The sequence below is a fragment of the Eretmochelys imbricata genome, chromosome 6, assembly GCF_965152235.1.
Source record: "Eretmochelys imbricata isolate rEreImb1 chromosome 6, rEreImb1.hap1, whole genome shotgun sequence".
NCBI classification, from domain to species: Eukaryota; Metazoa; Chordata; order Testudines; family Cheloniidae; genus Eretmochelys; species Eretmochelys imbricata.
This window is the reverse complement of record NC_135577.1, coordinates 17096956-17118061: the sequence shown is the minus strand read 5'-3', so window position 1 is coordinate 17118061 and position 21106 is coordinate 17096956. Positions and strand designations below refer to the sequence as shown.

Below are 21106 nucleotides of genomic sequence, written 5' to 3'. Positions count from 1 at the left end.
AGAAAGGAGGGAAGCAGTGCTTAGCCCCCCCAGAGCAAATAAAAACCAATAACCATTAATATCTGCTCAGAATGCAACTCTACAAACTTGCTGACAATATACAGTGATCAAAGCTGTGACAGCAACATTTAAACCAAACAAATTAGTGCTTTATTTTTCTTAATCCTCGCAGTGGTGCCGCAGTCTTTATTTACAGGCTTTAAGCTTTAGAAGTAGAGCAAAAGAGATGTGAATTTGCTTTTGAAACAAACTCTCTCCCAAACAGGCAAACTTTAGAAAGTGGCCCCATGTTCACACTTGTCATCCTTCTTTCCAGCTAAGTGTCTAGAGAGATGAAGCTTCAGTTTCCAGATGCAGAGAGAAAGGGGAGCTCCCTGCCTTGTGAGGCTGGAAACACTGGCTCAGAGCTCTCTCCGTCTCACACAGGGAAAAGCCTAACTTAACTCTTCCTGCTACTATTTTGGGAAGGGGATGGGGAGAAAACCTCTTTAATTACAGGGGAGTAGAGTGGAGACCTCCTTAGGAGGCTGACTCTAAGCAACACAGTTGGCCACTGGCCAGTTGTTTCCATGAGCTCTGGTGCCATCATGTGGCCATTTTCACTCCCTAACAATTACCACCCTACTGTGAAACTCTGGTTCCTGTCTTGGAGAGGTACCCTATGGTTTGGATGATCTCTGTGTGTGTAGTTTGTGGAGTACTTTGGGATGAAAAGCACTATAAAAAGTTTTTCTGAGAGTACAGGCTGAGTTTAATCCTCCTGTATCTTGTAAATATCTAAGGTATTAACTAATCACTGCCATCTTGCTTTAAAATAATTGTACATGTAGGAAAGGCCTCTGGATTTGAATTATTCCCTTCCTTTTTGGAAAGGAGGTGAACTCACTACAGAGAAACTAATCAGCCATCATCTTCAAGGTCCACAGCAGGTGTTGTGCCTGTGTGTTGGCAGGAAAAGGAGATAGGCGTTACTGCAGACGTTAAGGACTGCGGCTGTGGGCAGAAGCAGTGACCCTGACCCTATGCTTAAGCATCATGGAGCTACCTGAAATGCTACAGACCTTACTTAGGGCTACAACCCGCTACCCACCATTATAAATCTCTGGTGACTGCACCCAGTGCGTTGCATCCTCTGGAGTGTTGTGAAAGGCATCTGGGAAGACCCACAGCTGCCACTTCTGAGAACACCAGTGGGTTGGGGAGAGGAGGGGGGCAGATTTATATGGTGGTGGTTGCGGGCAGACAGTGAGGAATTCAGCCTGGGGAAAGGCCAGCGCTCCTAAATTAAAGCACAGGCAGTAAGTTCAGCTCTATTAAAAACACAAGAGGAAAACTTTGAGTGGCCCTGATAAGCGCTACCCCTCCAGTGAGTGGTCCCAGCAAAATCTGTGAGCATGCTTACTGACTAGAGTTTGGAAGATTGGGGCCAGCGATTGCCATCTGGAGGACAACAGCTGCCACTAAAGGAATCTCCCAGCATAAAGACCAAGCAAAGTTCAGGGCAAATGCGGGGCGGGGGAAGTAAGGTAAAAAGTGTACTTTGCAAAGAGCGGCTGTGGAGGATTTCGTGTCAATTGCTGGCAGGAATGCAGTCCTATGGAGACTGGAATTGTGGCTGCTTCACACTCAGGGACCACAGGGCCATCAGCCTTCTGTCCTTCCCTACTAGTTGCCTAGTGTAGCACAGAAAACGTGCCCCTACCTATGCTCTCACTCACTGGGCATTCAATACTCGTTCTCTGCAGCCAGTGTGCCATAGGAGCTAGATTGCTAACACAGCTAAGTGTGCTCCGCCAACAGGCACAGAATGGGAACTGAAGAGCTGGTCTGAAACCACACCTTCAAATAAAGGTCCCGATCCTTAGAGGAACCAAGTCTCTAGCTCCCATAGAAGTCACCAAGAGTTGCAGGCATTTGGCCTGGGGGGTGGGGGGTTCGGCAGTCACAGAGACAATTGGGAGTTATGTTTGCTATGTATCACCCCCAAAATAAAACACAGATAAGCAAAAGCCCCCAAAGGCTGCATAGGAGCCATCTATATTTGACTAAAAAAGCATTCCTTACTGCTTTGTTGGGGGCAACAATAATTACAGCTGGGACATGAATAGATCCTGCTCTGCTGTCTAAAGACAGCCACTGAAGTCTGGGATTCAGTGATTGTTGTATTTGTCTCCACTACCAGCAAGAAAAGAGAGTCGGCAGAGTCCCTGCCATACCATGGTCGGGCCCTGCCACAGCTACCCAGCCCCAGTTTGGTAAAGCTGCCTACACCAGGTGACGGCACTTTGCAAAGGGAAAAGCACGGACGCCTCTGGAGCCAGCTTTGTGCTTTGGTTCAGCATTGCAGAGTGGAGTTTCCTCCCCTGCCCCTCCCTTTCTCCAGAGACTGCTGCCACTTTCTTACAGAACTGGGTCACAGGGTTATCCTGGCACAGGTTCAGACTGCAGGAATGCAGAAGTTTCCCTCCCCGGTCAGTGAAAAGTGCTGGGGTGGGAGAAAGACACACATACAAGAGCTGCCAAAGTCTGACAGGTCCTAGCTCCCCCGGCACCAGTATAGCTGCCAGGCTGGGCCTCTGCACTCGCCCCCTTTGGTTTCCTATGTAAGACACAAATAGATCAGTAAGGACAGAATTAAGAGGTCTGTTTTTACACTGCTTTAAAAAATTCAGTAGTTTAGCAAGTTAAAACCTTGTAACAGTAAAATACCCATAATACACTCACCAGCTTACCAGGGGGCAATGGGAGCCAGGCCTTGAGTCACCTGCCCCCTCCCCTCCTAGGGGAAATCGGTAGGGGGCCACCTTGCCTGGCAGAGACCTGTTGGGACCAGAGCTGCATTCACCAGTAGGTGCAGTGAAACCAGTTACCTGAGTCTCCACGTCCATTCTGCAGAGCAGTCCGTGCTGGTGGCCTCCCTTTGGCACCCCTGAGCAGAGGCAGGCAGGGTGAACCTGGGCTTCAGGGATGTTCTGTGGGGCTGGCCCTGGGACCAGCCAGCTCTAGCTACTCTAGAGTAACGGGGACAGTCCCCACCCCAACCACAGAAATATGGGGTACAGCAACAAACACCTGCAAACTGGGCCCTTAGATAGAGGTATTTGGGGGATGACTCTGCTCCCAAGGTGCCTCTTCTCCCCACTTCCTGGGGGGGGGGGAGAAGGAATCAAGGGCAAGCCCTTGCCAACAGGCTGGCATAGGCTGACTAGTGGTTTTGTGGGGTTCTTAAGTTCATCTGTTCAGGCCTGGTCTCCATGGAGTGTAGGAAACAGGGCAGGGAGGAAAGGGACCAAAGAGAACCCTGTTGCTTCTGCAGCCCCCTCTTGGCAGGGTTTCTCTCTGGCTGTCCGTGTGGAGCATCCCAATGTCACCAGGAATCCTATGGAGCAGGGATGCAGGAAAATAGCCAGTGGCTGACCAGAAGGAACAGCAACTCCAGTGTATGACTTCCAGTATGTCCAGGGGGAGCCCTCCTTTAGGATGGAATTCCAGTGTTTCAGCATTGACAAGAGCTCCAGTCTTGGAAGATAAATTCCAGTGTTGCAGAGAGCTGCTGCATTGCCATAGGAACCAATAGGCCTCTCAGGCTGTTGTTCCCAGCCAGACCATAGCCCCACCTTTAGAGGTTGGGACAAGCCTGTCCACACATGATCCAGTGTAACACTTTCAAATCCAGTGTAGCAGAGGGAGGGAGAAGGGTGCCAGTGTCCCCAGAAGGGAAGGAGATGGACAGAGTTGCTCAGGGCATCCCAGGATTGTGAACTATGGTGTTTGGTTGGCATGTCCAGTAGATCCCTGGCGCTGGTTGTGTTGCTCCTGGCAGAGGTCCTATATTCCTTATGGAGCACTTCAGTGTCTATATTATCCCCAGGACAGAACCAAAGTAGCTCAAAGCCCCAAGGGGAAGGCGGGAGCAGAAGGGGGCTTGGAGGTTTACAGAGGAAGGCATGTGACAGTCTGATACGTTTCACCAGTCCCCTTCCTCTCTCCCAGCAAAGGGCACTGGTGCTGCCGGGACTCACTCACAGAGCCAGTAAAACTGGAAATAATAGTCAGTGAAGAGGTGTCCCATGTGCTCCGGGGTGGTACTACAGTGGGCTTGGCCCTGCGGGAGGGAGAGAGGGCTGTCAAGAGAAACCTCCTCAGAAGGAGCAGGATTCAGTTGCTATCCCACTTATGCACTGGGGAAGTGGAGGATTCGCCAGCTAGATTTGCATATGGCCCCCATCACCTCTCAAGTGTTTAAAAACAACAACAATCTCAGCCTGTAGGAGTAAAGAGCTCCAGTTTTGCATTTCCCCTGCCCACACCCAGCCCTGCACTGCGTGACGTGGAAAGTCCTGGCCACTCACCCCAACTAACTTCCCTTCCCCCACAATCTGCTCCGCTGTGTACAAGGGGAACCCAGTCACGATTTACACATGCATCCCTGCCCTGAGGGGGGCACAAGGCTCTGGAATTCTCACACGCCCCCTCCCTCCTGGCAAGATCCAGAGCCCCATGCCTGTAGGGGGTTCAGTGCAGGGGCTGCCCCACTGATCTTGGTCCCCTCTCTCCTCAGCTCTGCCCTGGATGGTGCAGAGGGCATAGCCGGTTCCATACTCACAGGCTGGGCTACTCGGAAGTGGTAGGTGAACTCCCGGAAAGACAGCATCACCATGGGCCAACGCTGTGTCATTTCCTGGGGGAGAAGAAGATACAACCGGTGGGGTGAGACAGAGTGAACCCATTACTACACTACAAAGGTAATTTTCCCTCTGTTGATATTCACCCCTTCTTGTCAACTGTTAAGAATAGGCCACTTCCACCTTAACTGAATTGGCCTCAATAGCACTGACCCCCCCCCACTGGATAAGGCAATTTCCATCTTTTCATTATATATTATATATATACACACTGCTTACTGTATTTTTCACTCCATGAATCTGATGATGTGGGTTTTAGCCCACAAAAGCTTATGCCCAAATAAATTTGTTAGTCTCGAAGGTGCCACAGGGACTTCTTGTTGTTTTAACTGGAGCCCAGTGAATGAAGGAGACTCAGGCTGCACGTCCTTTGAGAGATGGACCAATGGACCCCTCCACAGAGGCAGCCACCTCAGTCCTGTCAGCGACCTCGTGGAGACCAGCACAGCTTTTTGGGGGAGACCCCTGAAGAAAAGCTCAGTGAGTCTAGAACTTCTAAATCCACAGGCAGAGAAATCAGGAGCTAAGGGAGTCAGAGATTAGTTCCTCCTTCCCTCTGGGAGCAGCTCTGCACCGACACTGAGGCTCTCCGCCCTACCCGGGCTGTTTCCGAACACTCCCGGAGGTCACACAAGAGGGAGGCAGCCCCGAGGCCAGGGGTGGTGGATTCAGATTCACGAAGCAGTAGTTCTAGTAACCACAGTGTCAGTGACTCGTGTGTCAGCCAACTGGGTCTCTCCCTTTCTCAGACCCAGACTACACCACGCCCTGTTTGCTCCACATGAAGACAAAGGCTGCCAGGTTTGTCCCTAGCACCCCGTGTTGCTTCTCAGGAAGCCAGGCAGCTTGGGGTGCCAGGGACCTTTACAACAAACCGTGGGGGACCTCAAGGACGGTCTGGCTGCCCAAGCGGTGCCTGTCCTTTGCGGGATTCTGTGTCCCTACCTGGGTGTCTGTGGTATTGGTGGAGCTGTCCACGCTCACTGTGTTCTGACATGGGTCACTGGACTGGAGGCCACAAAGGTAGATGGACACAGCAGAGGAGGTGCTGGAGAGAGAGGTGAGAGTTCTGCCTGGCACCTGGAAAGCAGACTGGCCACTCCGACTGAACCCCAGCAGCTTCACACCTCAGCCAGTTACCCCGTCACCGCCTCCTGCCCCCTGCATTGCACCCACTACTCACAGTCACCCCCAGAGCCTGCTCCTCCCCCTCATGCCCCTGCCACCCCACTTTTCCCCCCCACGCCCCTCCCTCCCCCCAGAGCCCGCTCTTCCCACCCCACCGTTCCCCTTCGCCCCTCCCACTCCACCGTTCCCTCCAGAGCCTGCTCCTCCCCCTCACGCCCCTCCCATCCCACTGGTCCCCCCAGAGCCCGCTCCTCCCCCTCACGCCCCTCCCATCCCACTGGTCCCCCCAGAGCCCGCTCCTCCCCCTCACGCCCCTCCCATCTCACCGGTCCCCCCAGAGCCCGCTCCTCCCCACCCCACCATTCCCTCACCAGAGCCCGCTCCTCCCCCACGCCCCTCTCACCCCACCGTTCCCCCAGAGCTCAATCCTCCCCCTCATGCTCCTGCCACCCCACCATTCCCCCAGAGCCTGCCCCCCCATCCCACTGGTCCCTCCAGAGCCTGCTCCTCCCCATCGCGCCTCTCCCTTCCCACCGATCACCCCAGAACCCACTCCTCCCCTTCGCACCCCTCCGGTCCTCCCAGAGCCCGTTCCTCCCCCTCACACTCCTCCCTGTCCAGCGGTCCCCCCAGAGCCCCCTCCTCCCCCTCATGCCCCTCCCTTCCCACCAGTCCCCCAGAGCCCACTGCTACCCTTTGCGGCCCAGAATCTGTCACACCCCTGAGTGATGTAGTTCAACCGAACTAGTTTCCTAGTATAGACCAGGCCTGAGAGAGACACGGAACTTGAATACTGGTGGTCACTACAAGTTGGTTGGGCGCTGGCCTACCCAGAATGCTGGCCTACCCAGAATGGACGTTGCTTTAACCTTCATTCCTCTGTGCTAACCTAAGGCCTTCCTATGCCGCGTTCCCACTGACTAATAAACCCAGCTGTTCTGACAACACCGTTTGGTGTCACCGCTCATGCTGGGTGAGGTGCATTAATCCCTGAAGGGTGGACAGGTCTCTGCCAGGAGTCTGTCTGCATGGGACTCGCTGAACAGAGCTCACGGTGTGACGCAGGAGTGCGGAAAGCCCAGAGGTTCAGGCTGAGGACACGGTGACACCATGTGGCTTGCCCTGGAGGAAAAGCGAGACCCCTCGGGGGTCTGGCCCACTGAGAGGTTCCTCCTAGAGACTGTTCCAAAGCTGGGGCCCAGCACCAATCCTGTGGATCCGTGACACCTTCCCACTCTGTATTTATTGTTACCCTCGGAATCCCTTTGAGTCCCCTTCCACTCAGTGTCACCCTGATAAACCCCTCACACGCCTGTCACTGTAACCCTGGCTCTTCGACGCCAGCGGCAGACAAGCGTTTTCACTCACTTCATCTCCAAGGTCAGGTTGGTGTTCACTGCTGTGGACGGGCTGATGGGGATGCGGTAGGTGATGTTTCCTCTCCTGCGGACACAGACAGAGAATTCTATACCTTGAACAGAACCTTCTGTGGGACGGGCGCTGGGTTCCCCACCCAAGCAGGCAGCACCCCAGCAAGGCTCTTTGGCTTTTCGGGGGGCAGCACAAGACGGAACTTGGGTAATTTGGCTCAAGGGATCGTTAACGTGAGACGCATCCATTCATCGCCAGCACACGGGTTCTAACCCAGCCCGTCAGGGCTGGCTGGGCAGAGGATCCAGGAGTGGAGATGGAACCTCTCACCTCTAGAGCATCAACTCCAAACATGGCCCTATGTTGGCAGTGGCCCAGAGTCATTAGATGACTGGGAGCATGTGTGAAATGGGCTGGTGGTTGTCTCAGTCCAGTTCCTACTGAGTCAGGTGAACATATTACAAACATCCCTGCAGAGACAGTAACAGGCTTCCCTGCTGGCACTCCAGCAGAGAGGTCAAGGACTGACTGCAGGATGGAGACTGAGTGCCCCTCCCTGCCAGAGGCGGCCTATGCAGGCTGTGGCAGGCTAGCAGGACAGCATGGGGGAAGCCAGAATTGCTGTCCATGCCCTATGGGTAACCAGAGGGCTTCAGGCTCCAGGAGCTGTCAATCTGGCACTCACTCAGCATCCAGGGGGAGGCCGGGCCCTGCCTCTCACTCACCTGCATGCGTCCCTGGCTGCACAGTAGTGGGGAGTGATGGCCATGTCATTCTCCACAATCCGGATGGAGCGGAGCGAAGTGTCCGGCCCTGCAGAGAGAAGAGAGGGTACTGAGAAGGGGAAAAGTGGCCAGAACTCCTGGGCGTGGAGAGTCAGAGTAGCTGGAACTGGCAGGGACTTCTGGGGTCCCTGAGGCTATCCCTTCCCCCAAAGCCCATCAGCAGAGGAGTCACAGTTTTCTGCAGGCTCCCCGCTAATCGCCGGGCTAGTTCTCCCCTGGGTAAGTCCACTGCCCACTAGGTCTCCCTGGCAGACAGCACTTCCTGCTGCTCAGCCTTAGGGATTAGGCCAAGGCTTTCTAACAACGGCTTCCCTCCTCCAATAAGTGGCCTGGTTTTCAGAGGTGCTGCGTACTTGCAGACTCCAGGGACTGCAATGGCAGTTGGGGTGCTCGACCCCCCGGTAATAAGCTCACTCGCTTTGGGTGCCTAGATGTGTATTTCGGTGCTTAACTTCAGAGGTGGGGAAGGGAACTCTTGCTGACTCAGACTGGGGTTTCAGAGCAGTCTAAGGGACTTAGAGGTGCCCAACTCCCTTAGGTCCCTCTCTCCCCTTCCTTGGCCAGCTGGGACATGGAGGTGACTGTTAGCGCTAGCCACATGCAGTTCTCCTAGCCTCACCATCGCTGCACCCTTCAGCCAGGGAGTTCACTGCCCCCTTTCCGTGTGTTTGCGCTGGGTCACCTGGTTGGGTTTCTAGCCCAGATAAGGCAGCGTTACAGCTGGGCCCAGGTAGCACCGATCCCCACTTTATACAGCTTCACCACCGCCACTGCTTGGGGGAGGGCCACACCCAGCACGGGACACTGCTGCAGAGATAAGAGGGTCTCTCTGTCTCCGCAGACAGCTCTGGGAGTGGCCATTCCTTGGGCTCTGGCACCATCATGTGGCTAAATCCACGTCTTCTCTCTGCAGCATTTCTCTCTCTCGCCCATTTATTTCCTTTAGTTTGGTCTGGCAGAGAGCAAGCTGGGGGCAAAGAGTTTGTGTGGGAGCCACACAGCCATGGGCAACTGGGAGCATGGGGCTAGGGTCTGGGCGACATCCCCCTGTGACCCAGGGAGCTGGCAGAGGGCACAAGGGGAGCATAGGGTTTTAGAGGGATCCTCTGGGTTGACTATTTGCATTATATCTCACCGAAGGGTGGCATGTGAGGTCTCTATCGAGAGCCAGTAGCCTACTGGTCGTCAATCAGTGTGAAATGTATGTGTGGGTAATAATTAAAGAGTCACGTATTTATAGTAAAAACTATGTTCTCAAGGTCTTGGAGTTAAGGTCAGTCACCAGGTGGTGACATACCTCAAAGATGTTCCTTTCAGGCTGGAGGTAACAGACGCCTAGGCTCTCTCCCTGTCTGGCCATTTGTGTGTTGTGGGCTCACACTGTGTGCCTGGTTGCACACTGAGCCAGGTGCTAATAAAGAGATGTAAAGTCTACAAGAAAGGAAATCTACCAGATGAAATGGCTTTCAGTGGTGGTGCCTGCTGATGAACAAAGACAAAGGATGGGACTGGTATATCTTGGGGGGCAAAGAAACATACAGGATCTCTCACCTAGGAGGCCAGCTGACAGTGTATCTGTCTCATGAAAGGAGGATACACAACCAGCCTGGCTTTAAAATTCAGCAAGGATTTTGGGTGAGCAATATTCTACAAGACATGAGAGTACCTTGTGAATTATTCTAGGCTCTCGAATGCATGTTATGATTTTGTTTTATATGTAGCCATTTGTTTCCAATGCTTCCACTTGCTACTACTTGAATCTTTCTGCTTTGGTAAATAAACTTATACTTGACTTCACTTCAAACATATCCAAGTGCTGTGAATTGAGCAGAGTGGTGATCTGAGCTGGAACTGGTAAGCTGGGCCATACGGCTTCTTTGGAAGCAGCAAATCTGTGAACACTGACAGTGGGCCAAGGGCTGGACACTCCAGGGAGACGCTCAGAGGGCTCAGGGGTTGGAGCATTCCTATCGCTAATCTGTGGAGGGACAGCAGGGCCTAGAAGGCTGATAGGGCAGTGCTTGTGTTGCCCATGGGATTGGGGAGCTGACCCTCGGCAGGCACAGATGAGGCTCCCTCACACTAAGGGCAGGTGATGGCAAGGTGCCTCACAACTCTTGGCACCTCTGGGAAGCGTCACACCCCAAAGTGCGAAGAGGCTGCGAGTGCTCAAGCCAAGAAGATGGAGAACTCCACACTCAACGGCCCTGCTGGCTGGGCTGCTAGCCCCGGCCTTTCCAGAAAGCCTCACCCCCAGGGCTGCAAAGACCCCTCATTCCCAAAGCGCTTTACGAGCATCGGGCAAAACTCAGCTCCGCTGACGTAAGTAGCGCCTCAGCTCTGGTGGTGCCCTGGTGAGGCGGACAACACAGCAGGGAAGAACAGATCGGTCGCAAATTGCCGGGGGGGATATCAACTAGACTGCACACAGGGCCACCCCGACAGACGCACCACAGCGACGCTGCAGGGATGTAATGGGGCATTATGTCGCAGTCTGGATGCTAAGGGGATAGATTTCTCTTGTCTATGAGATCCCCGGGGCAGTGTGTCGGCACGGCCACTGTGTGTGGTGGGGGGAATGAGAGGGTTACGGGACTGGCCGCATATGGGGGAAGATGGGAGTCCGTGTTTGGCTGCAGTGTGAGGGAGGGGGGCACAGGCTGGGGTCCGGGTATGGCCGCAGTGTGTTCGTGGGGCGGGGGTCAGGTTACAGAGGGGCTGAAGGACATTTCAGGTGTGTAATGCTGCTGTTTGGATCTAGCCGACCAGACTGTTGGGAGAGGGGGAGGGGGCCCACTTACCGTCCTGGCTGGTGCCCACCGTGTCGGGCTGCTGGCTGGCAGGCTGGGTGATGCTGCGCCGCTGCCGGGTCTGCCCCAGCGGGAAGCTGTTTCGTGACAGCGAGAGGTTGGAGATGTATTTGGATTTGCTCTGAATGTGGGTGAAGGGGGAGGAGGGGCTGGCGTTGGGGCTGCCAAAGCCCTGCGACCGCTCCGGGGTCTTTGGCCACTTGGCGTGAGAAGTCACCTTCCCCGTCACGCCCCTCGATTTAGCTTTGCTACTCATCCCCAGCAGGAGGGAGGTGTGGATCTGGTCTGGAGAGGAAGGGAAAAGAGGGATCAGAGTCAGAGAGGGGAGAGACAGAGACCAAGCAGAAGCACCATCAGGTCATCTCTGAGGAAGGCAGCAGCTTGTTACAGGAGGCAGACGGAGAGCACCCGTCTTCTGTTCATCTGTCCCACCGCTCCTCTCGCCACCCCATTTATACCCCTTTCTCCAGATAACCCGACCCCATCCCATCTGTGCCCAGAGTGAAACTCCAGAGCCACTGACGGAAAGGAGAGCCGATGAGAGTTTGGGATCTGCTGAGGGAAGGGAGGGCAGGGGAAGCCTCTGGCAAGCAGAGGCCAGATTCCCCAAGCGGGAGCTAAGCTCTGCCCTCGGGGTGGGTGCAGCATGGGTTAATAAACAACACTATTGCCCAGAGATCTCTGCTGCTGGGGCTGCTGTGGGATCTGTAGTGGCCATCTCAGGTGCCATTCGTGCTGTGATACCAGACAAGGCAGAAGGGAGCAAGCCAGCTTCTAGAACCATTGCCCATATAGCTACCGTATGGGCCGATCATAGCTGGATGACGGCCTAGCAAGTCTGAACTTATAACGGCACAGATCCAGGAGCTGTAACAGACGGGGCGAGCGCTCAGTCTCTGTGACAGCTGCGGCTAGCACAGCTGGTGGGGAAACACACATACTGCTCCATCTTGGGGGGACTTGGCCAGAAGGAATGAGGCTGGAGCTCAGGGCACAGACTCTCTCTAAATCCTCCCACAACACCATGGAGAGACTTCAGGTAGCATCTGGGCTATACGTCCCAGGCAGAGCGTGTGTTGCCCCGGAGAGGTTTCAGTCACAGAGGGTGATTTACAGCGTGTGCATGAACATTAGTGTGTGAGACCCATCACCTCCAGGCGTCACAGGCTGCTGGGGGCCAGGCATGGGGGTATGAGCTCCTCAAAGCACCCAGCACCGAGGGGAGACAAAGCTCACAGACAGGGGGCACACGTCCCTTCAGAAGGTGCAGAGGCAGGAAGCAGTGCTGGGCCTGGGCAGAAGCACCCTCCAGAGCAGATGCTCGCTCCAAGTTTTGGCATGTCCCAGGTGGGCTGGTACTTACCTGTCCGGTTGAGGGCATGTGTGGGGCTGCTCCCAGAGACAGCAACAGGGGAGGCACTGGTGGGAGCGGCAGAACAGCACACGGAGAAACATGGAGGGCTGAAACACACAGCTATGCTACGGCCGGGCAAGAGATAGGCAGAGTCAGGCCCATTCACTGTCACTGCAAGACAAACACCAAGGAGACTTCCTATGAGCCAACACCAGAGGGATGGAACAGCATGAGCTGCACTGAGACAGCCCCCAGGAACCCCCAGCACCAAGACCCGGCCCCATCCCCTCTGCTGTTTCCCAGCCGCCAGGAACCCCCAGCACTGAGACCCGGCCCCATCCCCTCTGCTATATTACAGTCCCTGGGAACACGCCCGCCCGTGCCCCCTCCCCGAGACATGGCTGCATCCCCTATTGTATCACAGCTTCTGGGAAACCACGAGCTCTACTATTGTACATGGAACTGCCAGGAAACTGCCAGCATTGTTTGCAGTGGCTTGGCTGGAGCAGAAGCATGCCCCCTGCCACTCGCTCCCCGCTCCAGCCTGCAGAGCTGGTACCTACCAGGGTGTGGGGAAGTGCCATCACTAGGTCTGTCTGACGAAGCCGTGGAAGAAACAAGCTGAGTCTTATCAAAGTTCTGATTTAATCTAAAATGCAGGAAATGTGTGTAAGAGCCTTTCACATAAGAAACACAAGCACTGTCTAGATCTGTATAGAGGGGGAATGAGAAGGGGTGGTATGAGGGGCAATGAGCAGAGCAGACACGGAGAAAGAGGAAGAATGGGAGATTAGTGAGCAGGACAGGGAAGGGGGAGAGTGCCAGGCTGGGGAAGGAAATGGTTGGCAGAGACAGAGCAGAGCTTGGAATACAGGGATTGTCAGGCCAGATCTAGCCTAGGATCCTGGATCTGGCACTGACCAGCTCTAGCTGCTGCAGAAGAAGTTCTAAGAAGCCCCTTAATGGGTAATTATGAATTAACCTGCCCCCCGGGGAAGTTTCTTTCTGTTCCAGTCAGCTAGGGGTTAGCTTATTGCCTGAAGCATGGAGCTTTACATACTTTCTAAAAGATCTCTTGGTGCTCCCCCACATAAGCGGAGGGTATCCTTACCCAGATACGTTTCAGAGTAGCAGCCGTGTTAGTCTGTATTCGCAAAAAGAAAAAGAGTACTTGTGGCACCTTAGAGACTAACCAATTTATTTGAGCATAATGCATCCGATGAAGTGAGCTGTAGCTCACGAAAGCTTATGCTCAAATAAATTGGTTAGTCTCTAAGGTGCCACAAGTCCTCCTTTTCTTCTTACCCAGATACATGTCTAATCCTTTTGTGAACCCAGTAGGCCTGGGTCTCAATCATCTCTTGTGTCTGTGGGTTTCACATGTTAATTATGCTGTGTGTAAAGGGTTTCCTTTTATCAGATTCAAATGTATTGCCTTACTATGTTCTTGAATGTCCCCTTATTCTAGAATTACAAGAAAGGGTGAAGAGAAGTCCCTAGTCTACCTTCTCCCTCCCAGTCATTATTGTGTTCTCCTTTCTCAAACCCACCTCCTTTCTAAACAAAACAGCTCCCCCCGCCCACCCCCCCCAATCTCTTCTCTCTCATCTTATATGGAAATCTCTCCACGCCCTCAATAATCTCCACTACTCAGCTCCGGAGCTCTGCTCTTTTCAGCTGTCCCCTCGTTGAGACACAGTGACCAGAACTGATCACAGGATGCCAAGTGAACGTGGCTCATTCACGATCTATAACAGCAGGAGATAATACTGTCAAGGTTATTCTCCACTCCATTCCTCTTGCACCTTCACACTTGATTTGGTTTCCTGACCATGGCTACAGCGTGAGCAGGGGTCTTCACTGAGCTGACTTCAAAGATGCCCAGGTATCTTTCCTAAACGGTCACATTTAGAGCCGGGTAAGGCACTGGAATAGTTCATATTATTCCCGTCTGCGTGCGTTACTTTACCTATTTCAACACCGAGGCCTTGTCTCACTACCATTTAAGTCAACGTTAGTTCCTTACTTGCTATAATACCCTCCAGTGAAGGACTATGTCAAGGGTTTTTTGAAAGTTCAAATAAATTATGCCACCCAGTTCTCCTTTATCCACTATTTTGTTGACATGATCGAAGAGTTCTAAGAGACTGATGAGGCATGATTTTTCACTTTGCAAGCTGTGCTGGTTTGATCACGCAGGTGGTTTACAGTTTTCTTTTCAATCAGTATTTCAGCCTGTCTCCTCAGCTGAAGTGAGGCTTTCTGGGCTGCAGTTCCCGGTGTCTTTTTTAAAGCTAAGTACAACAGTTGGTGCCCTCTGTTCTTCCAGGGCAGGAGCTCATTTTAATGCGAGATCATAAATTAGAGTTGGCAGCTCAGCCCCTTCATAACTCTTGGCTGTACGTCTGCTCTGGATGGCTTGTTGCTCTTTAATTTATTCATGTGTTTCAGCACTTCCTCTTTTGCCACCTCATTCTTATATTACCGGAGAGTCAGAGGGCTGGGTGGGCGTCTCTCCAACACCCGCTGTGGCGAACACTCAGATAACGGAAGTGTTTGGGGACCGATTCAGCCACCCTTGCTCACCGTGAGTAGCACCATACACCAGGGCTGGTCCCACAGCTGGCAGTAAGGCTACTTGTGTATGGTGGCTCTACGGAGCATGAGAACAGGTGGCAGAACCCTACCTGTACCCTCCACACGTGCTCCCTCTGCTCCCTGATGATCCTGCCAACCTAATGAGTCTCTTGCTGCTTTTCAGCTTCTGATCTACTTTAAAAATGTCTTTTGCTTTGTTTTTAATCCCCCTTTTGCTATTTGCTCTTCAAATTCCATCTTAGCCTCCCAATTCCCATCTTAAACATTGCCTGCTTGCATCCAGGCTCCTTCCTGCTGGCTTCATTAGGGTTGGATCTCCATAGTCAGAAGGATACCTGTTTGACTCAAACAGCCTGGCCATTCAGCCATGCTGGTTTTCCCCCGGCCTTCCTGTTTTGTTTAGGAGCGTCTGTGCCTTCCGTAACGCAGACAGAGGAGAAAGAAAAAGAGGTGGCAGAGAAGGGAGGCAGCACTCAAACCAACAGTATAATGAAAGAAGAGTAACGTACCGTGGGCACAGAGCAACCGGGACCGCAGGACCCCTGTGCCGAAAAAGGGCCAGGAGACAGGCAGTGGGCACAGCAAAAGAGCTGCAGGGCACCAAGAAAAGAGAGGAGGAAAGACAAGGAGAGAGGGAAAGACAAAGAAAGAGAGGGAGGAGAAATGAAAAGATAGAGGAAAGGAGGGAAGGGGACACGAAAATACAGGAATGAAAATGGGTTGGGATGGAGAGGTAAATGGGACAGAAGGGAGATGGCCAGACATGAGAGGAAGAGAGAAGGAAAGAGAGAGATCAGTTATTCAGTAATGCCAGTGCCAACAATGACTTGAGGCGAGTCTGCAAAAACCCTGTCTGCCGCTGTCTGTGCAGAAGCAAAGTGGGCAGGGAATCCGGGCAGCGCCTTGTGCTCACGTTCTCTCCTCAGGCCTTAGGAGGCTCTACTCAGAGGGCCTGAGCCTCCGCTGGTGCAAACTGGCCTAGCTCCATTGATGTCAGCAGAGTGATGCTGATTCTTAGCTACGCAGCCAATTGCTCCAGACACCCGGGAGCAGCTCTTTAAACAGGTGCCGCAAAGGCACATTTCTAGCCAAACGTCAGTACACTGTTTTTATTTCCTCTGCTTCTCCCAGTTTGCTTGAGGCAACTAAACAGAGGAGGCCTCACTCTGACCTCTTCCCACTGATCTTGGCATGAATTCGGGACGTACTTTGGCTGGACTCTGCAGCATCTGCTCATTAGTCTCTATGGTCAAGGAGCTCCTAATAACATTTCTGTTATGGGCTTCCCCCCGTGGCCAAATTCAACCTGTCATTCCTCAGGCAGCTACCCAAAGGTTGTTCGGGTAAAACTGCATGTCTAATATCACAGACCAGTCAGGCATCGGAGACGGAAAGGACCTGCTGCGTCACATCAAATCTCTCCCACTGAGGCTCTACAGTCCATTCGCCAGGGGATTATCCAATCCATTTTAGGCACCTCGAGTGACAGGACTTTCACCACTACCCTGGGGGACTGTTCCCCAGCCCAGCACAACTCACTGTCAGGAAAGATTTGCTGTCATAGATGTATCTTGTATGCAGTGTAGTTGTTGCCATGTCAGTCCCAGGGGATTAGAGAGATAAGGTGGGGAAGGGAATATCTTTTATTGGACCAACTTCTGTTGGGGAGAAAGATAAGCTTTGGAGCCATGCAGAGCTCTTCTTCAGGGCTGGGAAAGGTACTCCCAGCATCACAGCTAAATGCAGGGTGGAACAGATTGTTTGTGGAACATACTGTAAGGGACCATTCAAGGTAGAAAGAAAAGGAGGACTTGTGGCACCTTAGAGACTAACAAATTTATTTGAGCATAAGCTTTCGTGAGCTACAGCTCACTTCACTGGATGAGTGGCCCATTAAGACATAGTCATAAGACAAAAAGAGGGAGTTAGTGGGTTACATATTATTGTAATAAGTAGGGGCCCTACCAAATTGACGGATCCTGAAATCTGTTCTCCCCCCGTGAAATCTGTTCTTTTGTGTACTTTTACTCGAGACTACACAGATTTCACAGGGGAGACCAGTGTTTCTCAAACTGGGGGTCCCAACCCAAAAGGTGGTTGCAGGGGGTTCACAAGGTTATTGTACTGAGGTGCTGCTGTTGCCTTCAGAGCTGGTTGGCTGGAGAGTGGCGGCTGCTGGCCAACGGCCCAGCTCCGCAGGCAGCAGCGCAGAAGTAAGGGTGGCAACACCATACCAGGCCATCCTTTCTTCTGCGCTGCTGCTGGCAGTGTCTCTGCCTTCAGAGCTGGGCTCCTGGCCAGCAGCAGCCGCTCTCCAGCTGCTCAGCCCTGAAGGCATCGTCGCCACCAGCAGTAAGGGCGGCAATTCCGCAACCCCCCAACAACAACCTTGCAACCCCCCGCACAAGACCTTTCCGGGTCAGGACCCTACAGTTACCACACCGTGAAATTTCAGATTTAAATATCTGAAATCATGAAATTTACAATTTCTAAAATTCTAGGACTGTGAAATTGACCAAAATAGACCACGAATTTGGTAGGGCCCTAGTAATAAGCCATAAATCCAGTGTCTCTCTTCAGTCCCTGATTTTTAGTGTCTAGCAGAGCAATGAATTTAAGCTTTCACACACTGAAGGAAAAAACACAGGAAAGTTACCTGGAAATCATGCAAGAAATCACAGAATCATAGGCCTGGAAGGGACCTCGAGAGGTCAGTCCAGTCCCCTGCACTCATGGCAGGACTAAGTATTATCTAGACCATCCTTGACAGGTGTTTGTCTAACTTGCTCTTAAACATTTCCAATGATGGAATTCCACAACTTTCCTAGGCAATTTATTCCAGTGCCTAACTACCCTGACAGTTAGGAAGTTTTTCCTCATGTGCAACGTAAACCTCCCTTGCTGCAATTTAAGACCATAGCTTCTTGTCCTAGCCTCAGGAGATTAATTAGAACAAATTTTCTCCCTCCTCCTGTAACAACCTTTTATGTACTTGAAAACTATCATCATGTCCCCTCTCAGTCTGGAGAAGAGAAGACTGAACTACCCAATTTTTTCCATCTTCCTTCATAGGTCATGTGTTCTAGACCTTTAACCATTCCTGTTGCTGTTCTCTGGCCTTTCTCCAATTTGTCCACATCTTTCCTGAAATGTGGTGCCCAGAACTGGACACAATACTCCAGGTGAGCCCTAATCAGCACGGAGTAGAGCAGAAGAATTACTGCTCGTGTCTTGCTTACAACACTCCTGCTAATACATTCCAGAATGATGTTCGAATTTTTTGCAACAGTGTTACACTGTTGACACATATTAAGCTTGTGATCCGCTATGATCCCCAGATCCCTTTCCATAGTATTCCTTTTTAGGCAGTCATTTCCCATTTTGTACATTTGCAACTGATTGTTCCTTCCTAAGTGGAGTTCTTTGCATTTGTCCTTGTTGAATTTCATCCTATTTACTTCAGACCATTTCTCCAATTTATCCAGATCATTTTGAATTTTAATCCTATTCTCCAAAGCACTTGCAATCCCTCCCAGCTTGGTATCATCTGCAAACTTTATAAGTGTACTCTCTCTGTCATTATCTAAATCATTGATGAAGATATTTAACCAGACCCGGAACTGATCCCCATGGGACCCCACTTGATACGCCCTTCCAGCTTGACTGTGAACCACTGATAATTACTTTCTGGGAATGATTTTCCAGCCAGTTAGGCACCCACCTTATAGTAGCTCCATCTAGGCTGTATTTCCTTAGTTTGTTTATGAGACGGTCATGTGAGACAGTATCAAAAGCGTTACTAAAGTCAAGATATACCACTTCTACTGCTTCCCCCCTATCCACAAGGCTTGTTACTCTGTCAAGGAAAGCTATTTGTTTGGTTTGACACAATTTGTTCTTGACAAATCCATGCTAACTGTTACTTATCACCTTATTATCTTCTAGATAAACACCTTAACACACTTAAAACCACCTTCACCAAAGGACTCTCCACCAGAGAAATAGATTCCATCATGAAACGGGTCACCCAGATACCCGAGAGAACCTGCTGCAGTACAGAAATAAAACCCCCTCTGACCACACAACTGTAAGCTGTCACCTACCACACCACACTGGAAGCCTATGGGGTATCATCAAACAACTACAATCCATACTCAATGGGGACTCCATCCCGAAAAAAAGCTTTCATGAACCCCCTCTTCTGGCCTTCATACAATCCCCCAACCTCTCCAAGCTCATCATCAGAAGCAAGCTCCCCACAGACCAGGACACACCAATGCAAAGCGGCACCAGACCCTGCCAGAACAACAGATGCAAAATCTGTGGTCCACTGCTATGATAACCAGCTCCCCCCACAACACACCTGTCAAGACCTACAGGTTCTACACATGCCTATCACAACATGTGGTGTGCCTCATTCGGTGCACTAAACGCCCCGGTAACAACTATGTGGGTAAAACCAGACAATCACTATACTCTTGAATGAACTCACACAGGAAAATGATAAAAGACACAGAACACCCTATCAGCTGTGGGTGAGCACTTTTCACAAAGCGATCACTCCATATCTGATCTCTCAGTCCTCATCCTCAAAGGAAACCTGCACAACACTTTCACAAGATGAGTCCGGGAGCTTAAATTCATTACTCTGCTAAACACTAAAAATCAGGAACTGAAGAGAGACACTGGATTTATGGCTTATTACAACAACCTGAAACTCACGAACCCCTCTTTTTGTCCTATGACTGCAGACATGTTAGTGGGCTTGTCTACCTTGAATAGTCCCTTACAATACGTACTACTTATGCCAGACAATCTGTTCCACCCTGCATTTAGCTATGGATGTTGGGAGTACCTTTCCCAGCCCTGAAGAAGGGCTCTGTGTAGCTCGAAAGCTTGTCTCTCTCATCAACCTCACCCACCTGATATCTCTATAGATATTTCTTGGTCAGTTTCACCCCATGCTCCCAGCTAAGATTTAAAAGACAGACACCATAACCCCACTTTCCCTGCACTGACTTGTCTGGGCAAAGCCACGTCATTCCGTTAATCTCGCTGCACCAACCTATCCCTCCAGCCCTGTGCTTGTCTTTTCTGCTCATCTCTGTATTCCCTCCAGTCTGTCAGCTATTGCAGACCCCCAGGGAACACAGGAAGCCGGGACATGTTCTGGAGGACGCGTGCATGAGGGGGGACACATACCCATCAATATCTGCGAGGTCCTCCTCATTGCGCAAGCTGAGCACGTAGAGGGTGGACATGGACACCACACTGGGAAGGAGAGAGAGAAGATTACACGCCCGGGGATAAGTATCTGCACTATGGCAAGAGGAAGGAGATTCTCCCTCTGCAGCACCACAGTGGCTGTCTGTCTCAATGGTCCAAACCCTTCAAGGTTAGACGGGCAGCTGCAGGCCAGCTACCACTCCCTCCCGAGCCCAGATGATGCTTACAGGGTCCTCATCCAGGGCTCTTTTTATCATCAGCTCTTTAGCTGGCTGGGGGGTTGTCATGAGCTATCCCCCTCTCTGAACAGGCAATAGGCCAGCACTGCTCAGGTAGGGGCACTGAGGCTGATGGCAGATGGAGGAGAAGAAAGGGATCTGGGACAGGAAGGGCATTGCAGATACAGGGGCCAGCACAGAGGGACGAACATGAGCTGGAGAAGGAAACAGAGGCCCCCTTTGTTGGTGGGAGGTGCTGGTGGCACAGAATACGTAGCCCAGAGTCTTAAAAGTGAAGCCAGGTGCCTAATTCAGCCCTGAGTAAGCAGGCGTGACTCCCATGGATATCAATAAGAGCTGTGCCCACTCACTCTGGGAACCAGTTTGTCCCAGAAACTGAGGTGGGATGGAGCAGCGCCCAGAGGGGGCCACGCCCAGCATGGCTGGCGAGGAAGATGCTTGTAATGGAGCCAGCAAGAGTCAGCGAGCCGGAAGGCGTCACAGTGGAGGTGAGAGACCCGAGGGCTGCAAGGGGCTGGGTTTGGAGAGGCCGGGATGGGGATCTCTCCCTCCAACAAAAGGCAGCTTAGCACGTCTGAGCCCCTGCTCAGGGACAGTGTACGGCGAGTCTGGGTTGTGCTGGTGAAGCTGCCTAACAGATGCTTGCACAGTCCTTGCCCTCAGTGAGAGAACTAAATCCTGCTGTGGGTGTGTGAGGACGATGCACTCTGCAGCAGTTAGACAAGACACGGGCCTAACATTTTAACACATACTCATTCAGGAAAATGTGGTATGTTTAAAATAAAACAGAGCAATCCCTGCGGAGCCACGGGTGTGGGGGGAAATATTTCCCCAGGCTAGTCCCCACCCTGGCTGTGCCATGGGGTGGGGGGATCTCCGCAGGCTACTCCCCACCCTGGCTGTGCCATGG

At 52.1% G+C, this 21106-nt stretch overlaps 1 protein-coding gene across 1 annotated transcript in view; it reads right to left on the bottom strand.

Moving 5' to 3' along the window:
• Positions 1–3168: 3168 nt before the first annotated feature.
• The window catches only part of MYRF (myelin regulatory factor), a 103032-nt gene continuing 85094 nt past the window's right edge, over positions 3169–21106 (bottom strand). The window contains exons 19-28 of the mRNA XM_077819853.1: positions 19934–20002; positions 15241–15321; positions 12697–12782; positions 12143–12304; positions 10771–11064; positions 7910–7997; positions 7182–7256; positions 5631–5733; positions 4607–4681; positions 3169–4105 (exon numbers count right to left, since the gene is read on the bottom strand). Of these exons, the coding sequence (XP_077675979.1) occupies positions 4019–4105; positions 4607–4681; positions 5631–5733; positions 7182–7256; positions 7910–7997; positions 10771–11064; positions 12143–12304; positions 12697–12782; positions 15241–15321; positions 19934–20002 (1120 nt within the window). The 3' untranslated portion in view covers positions 3169–4018. The remainder of the gene's footprint in view (positions 4106–4606; positions 4682–5630; positions 5734–7181; positions 7257–7909; positions 7998–10770; positions 11065–12142; positions 12305–12696; positions 12783–15240; positions 15322–19933; positions 20003–21106) is intronic.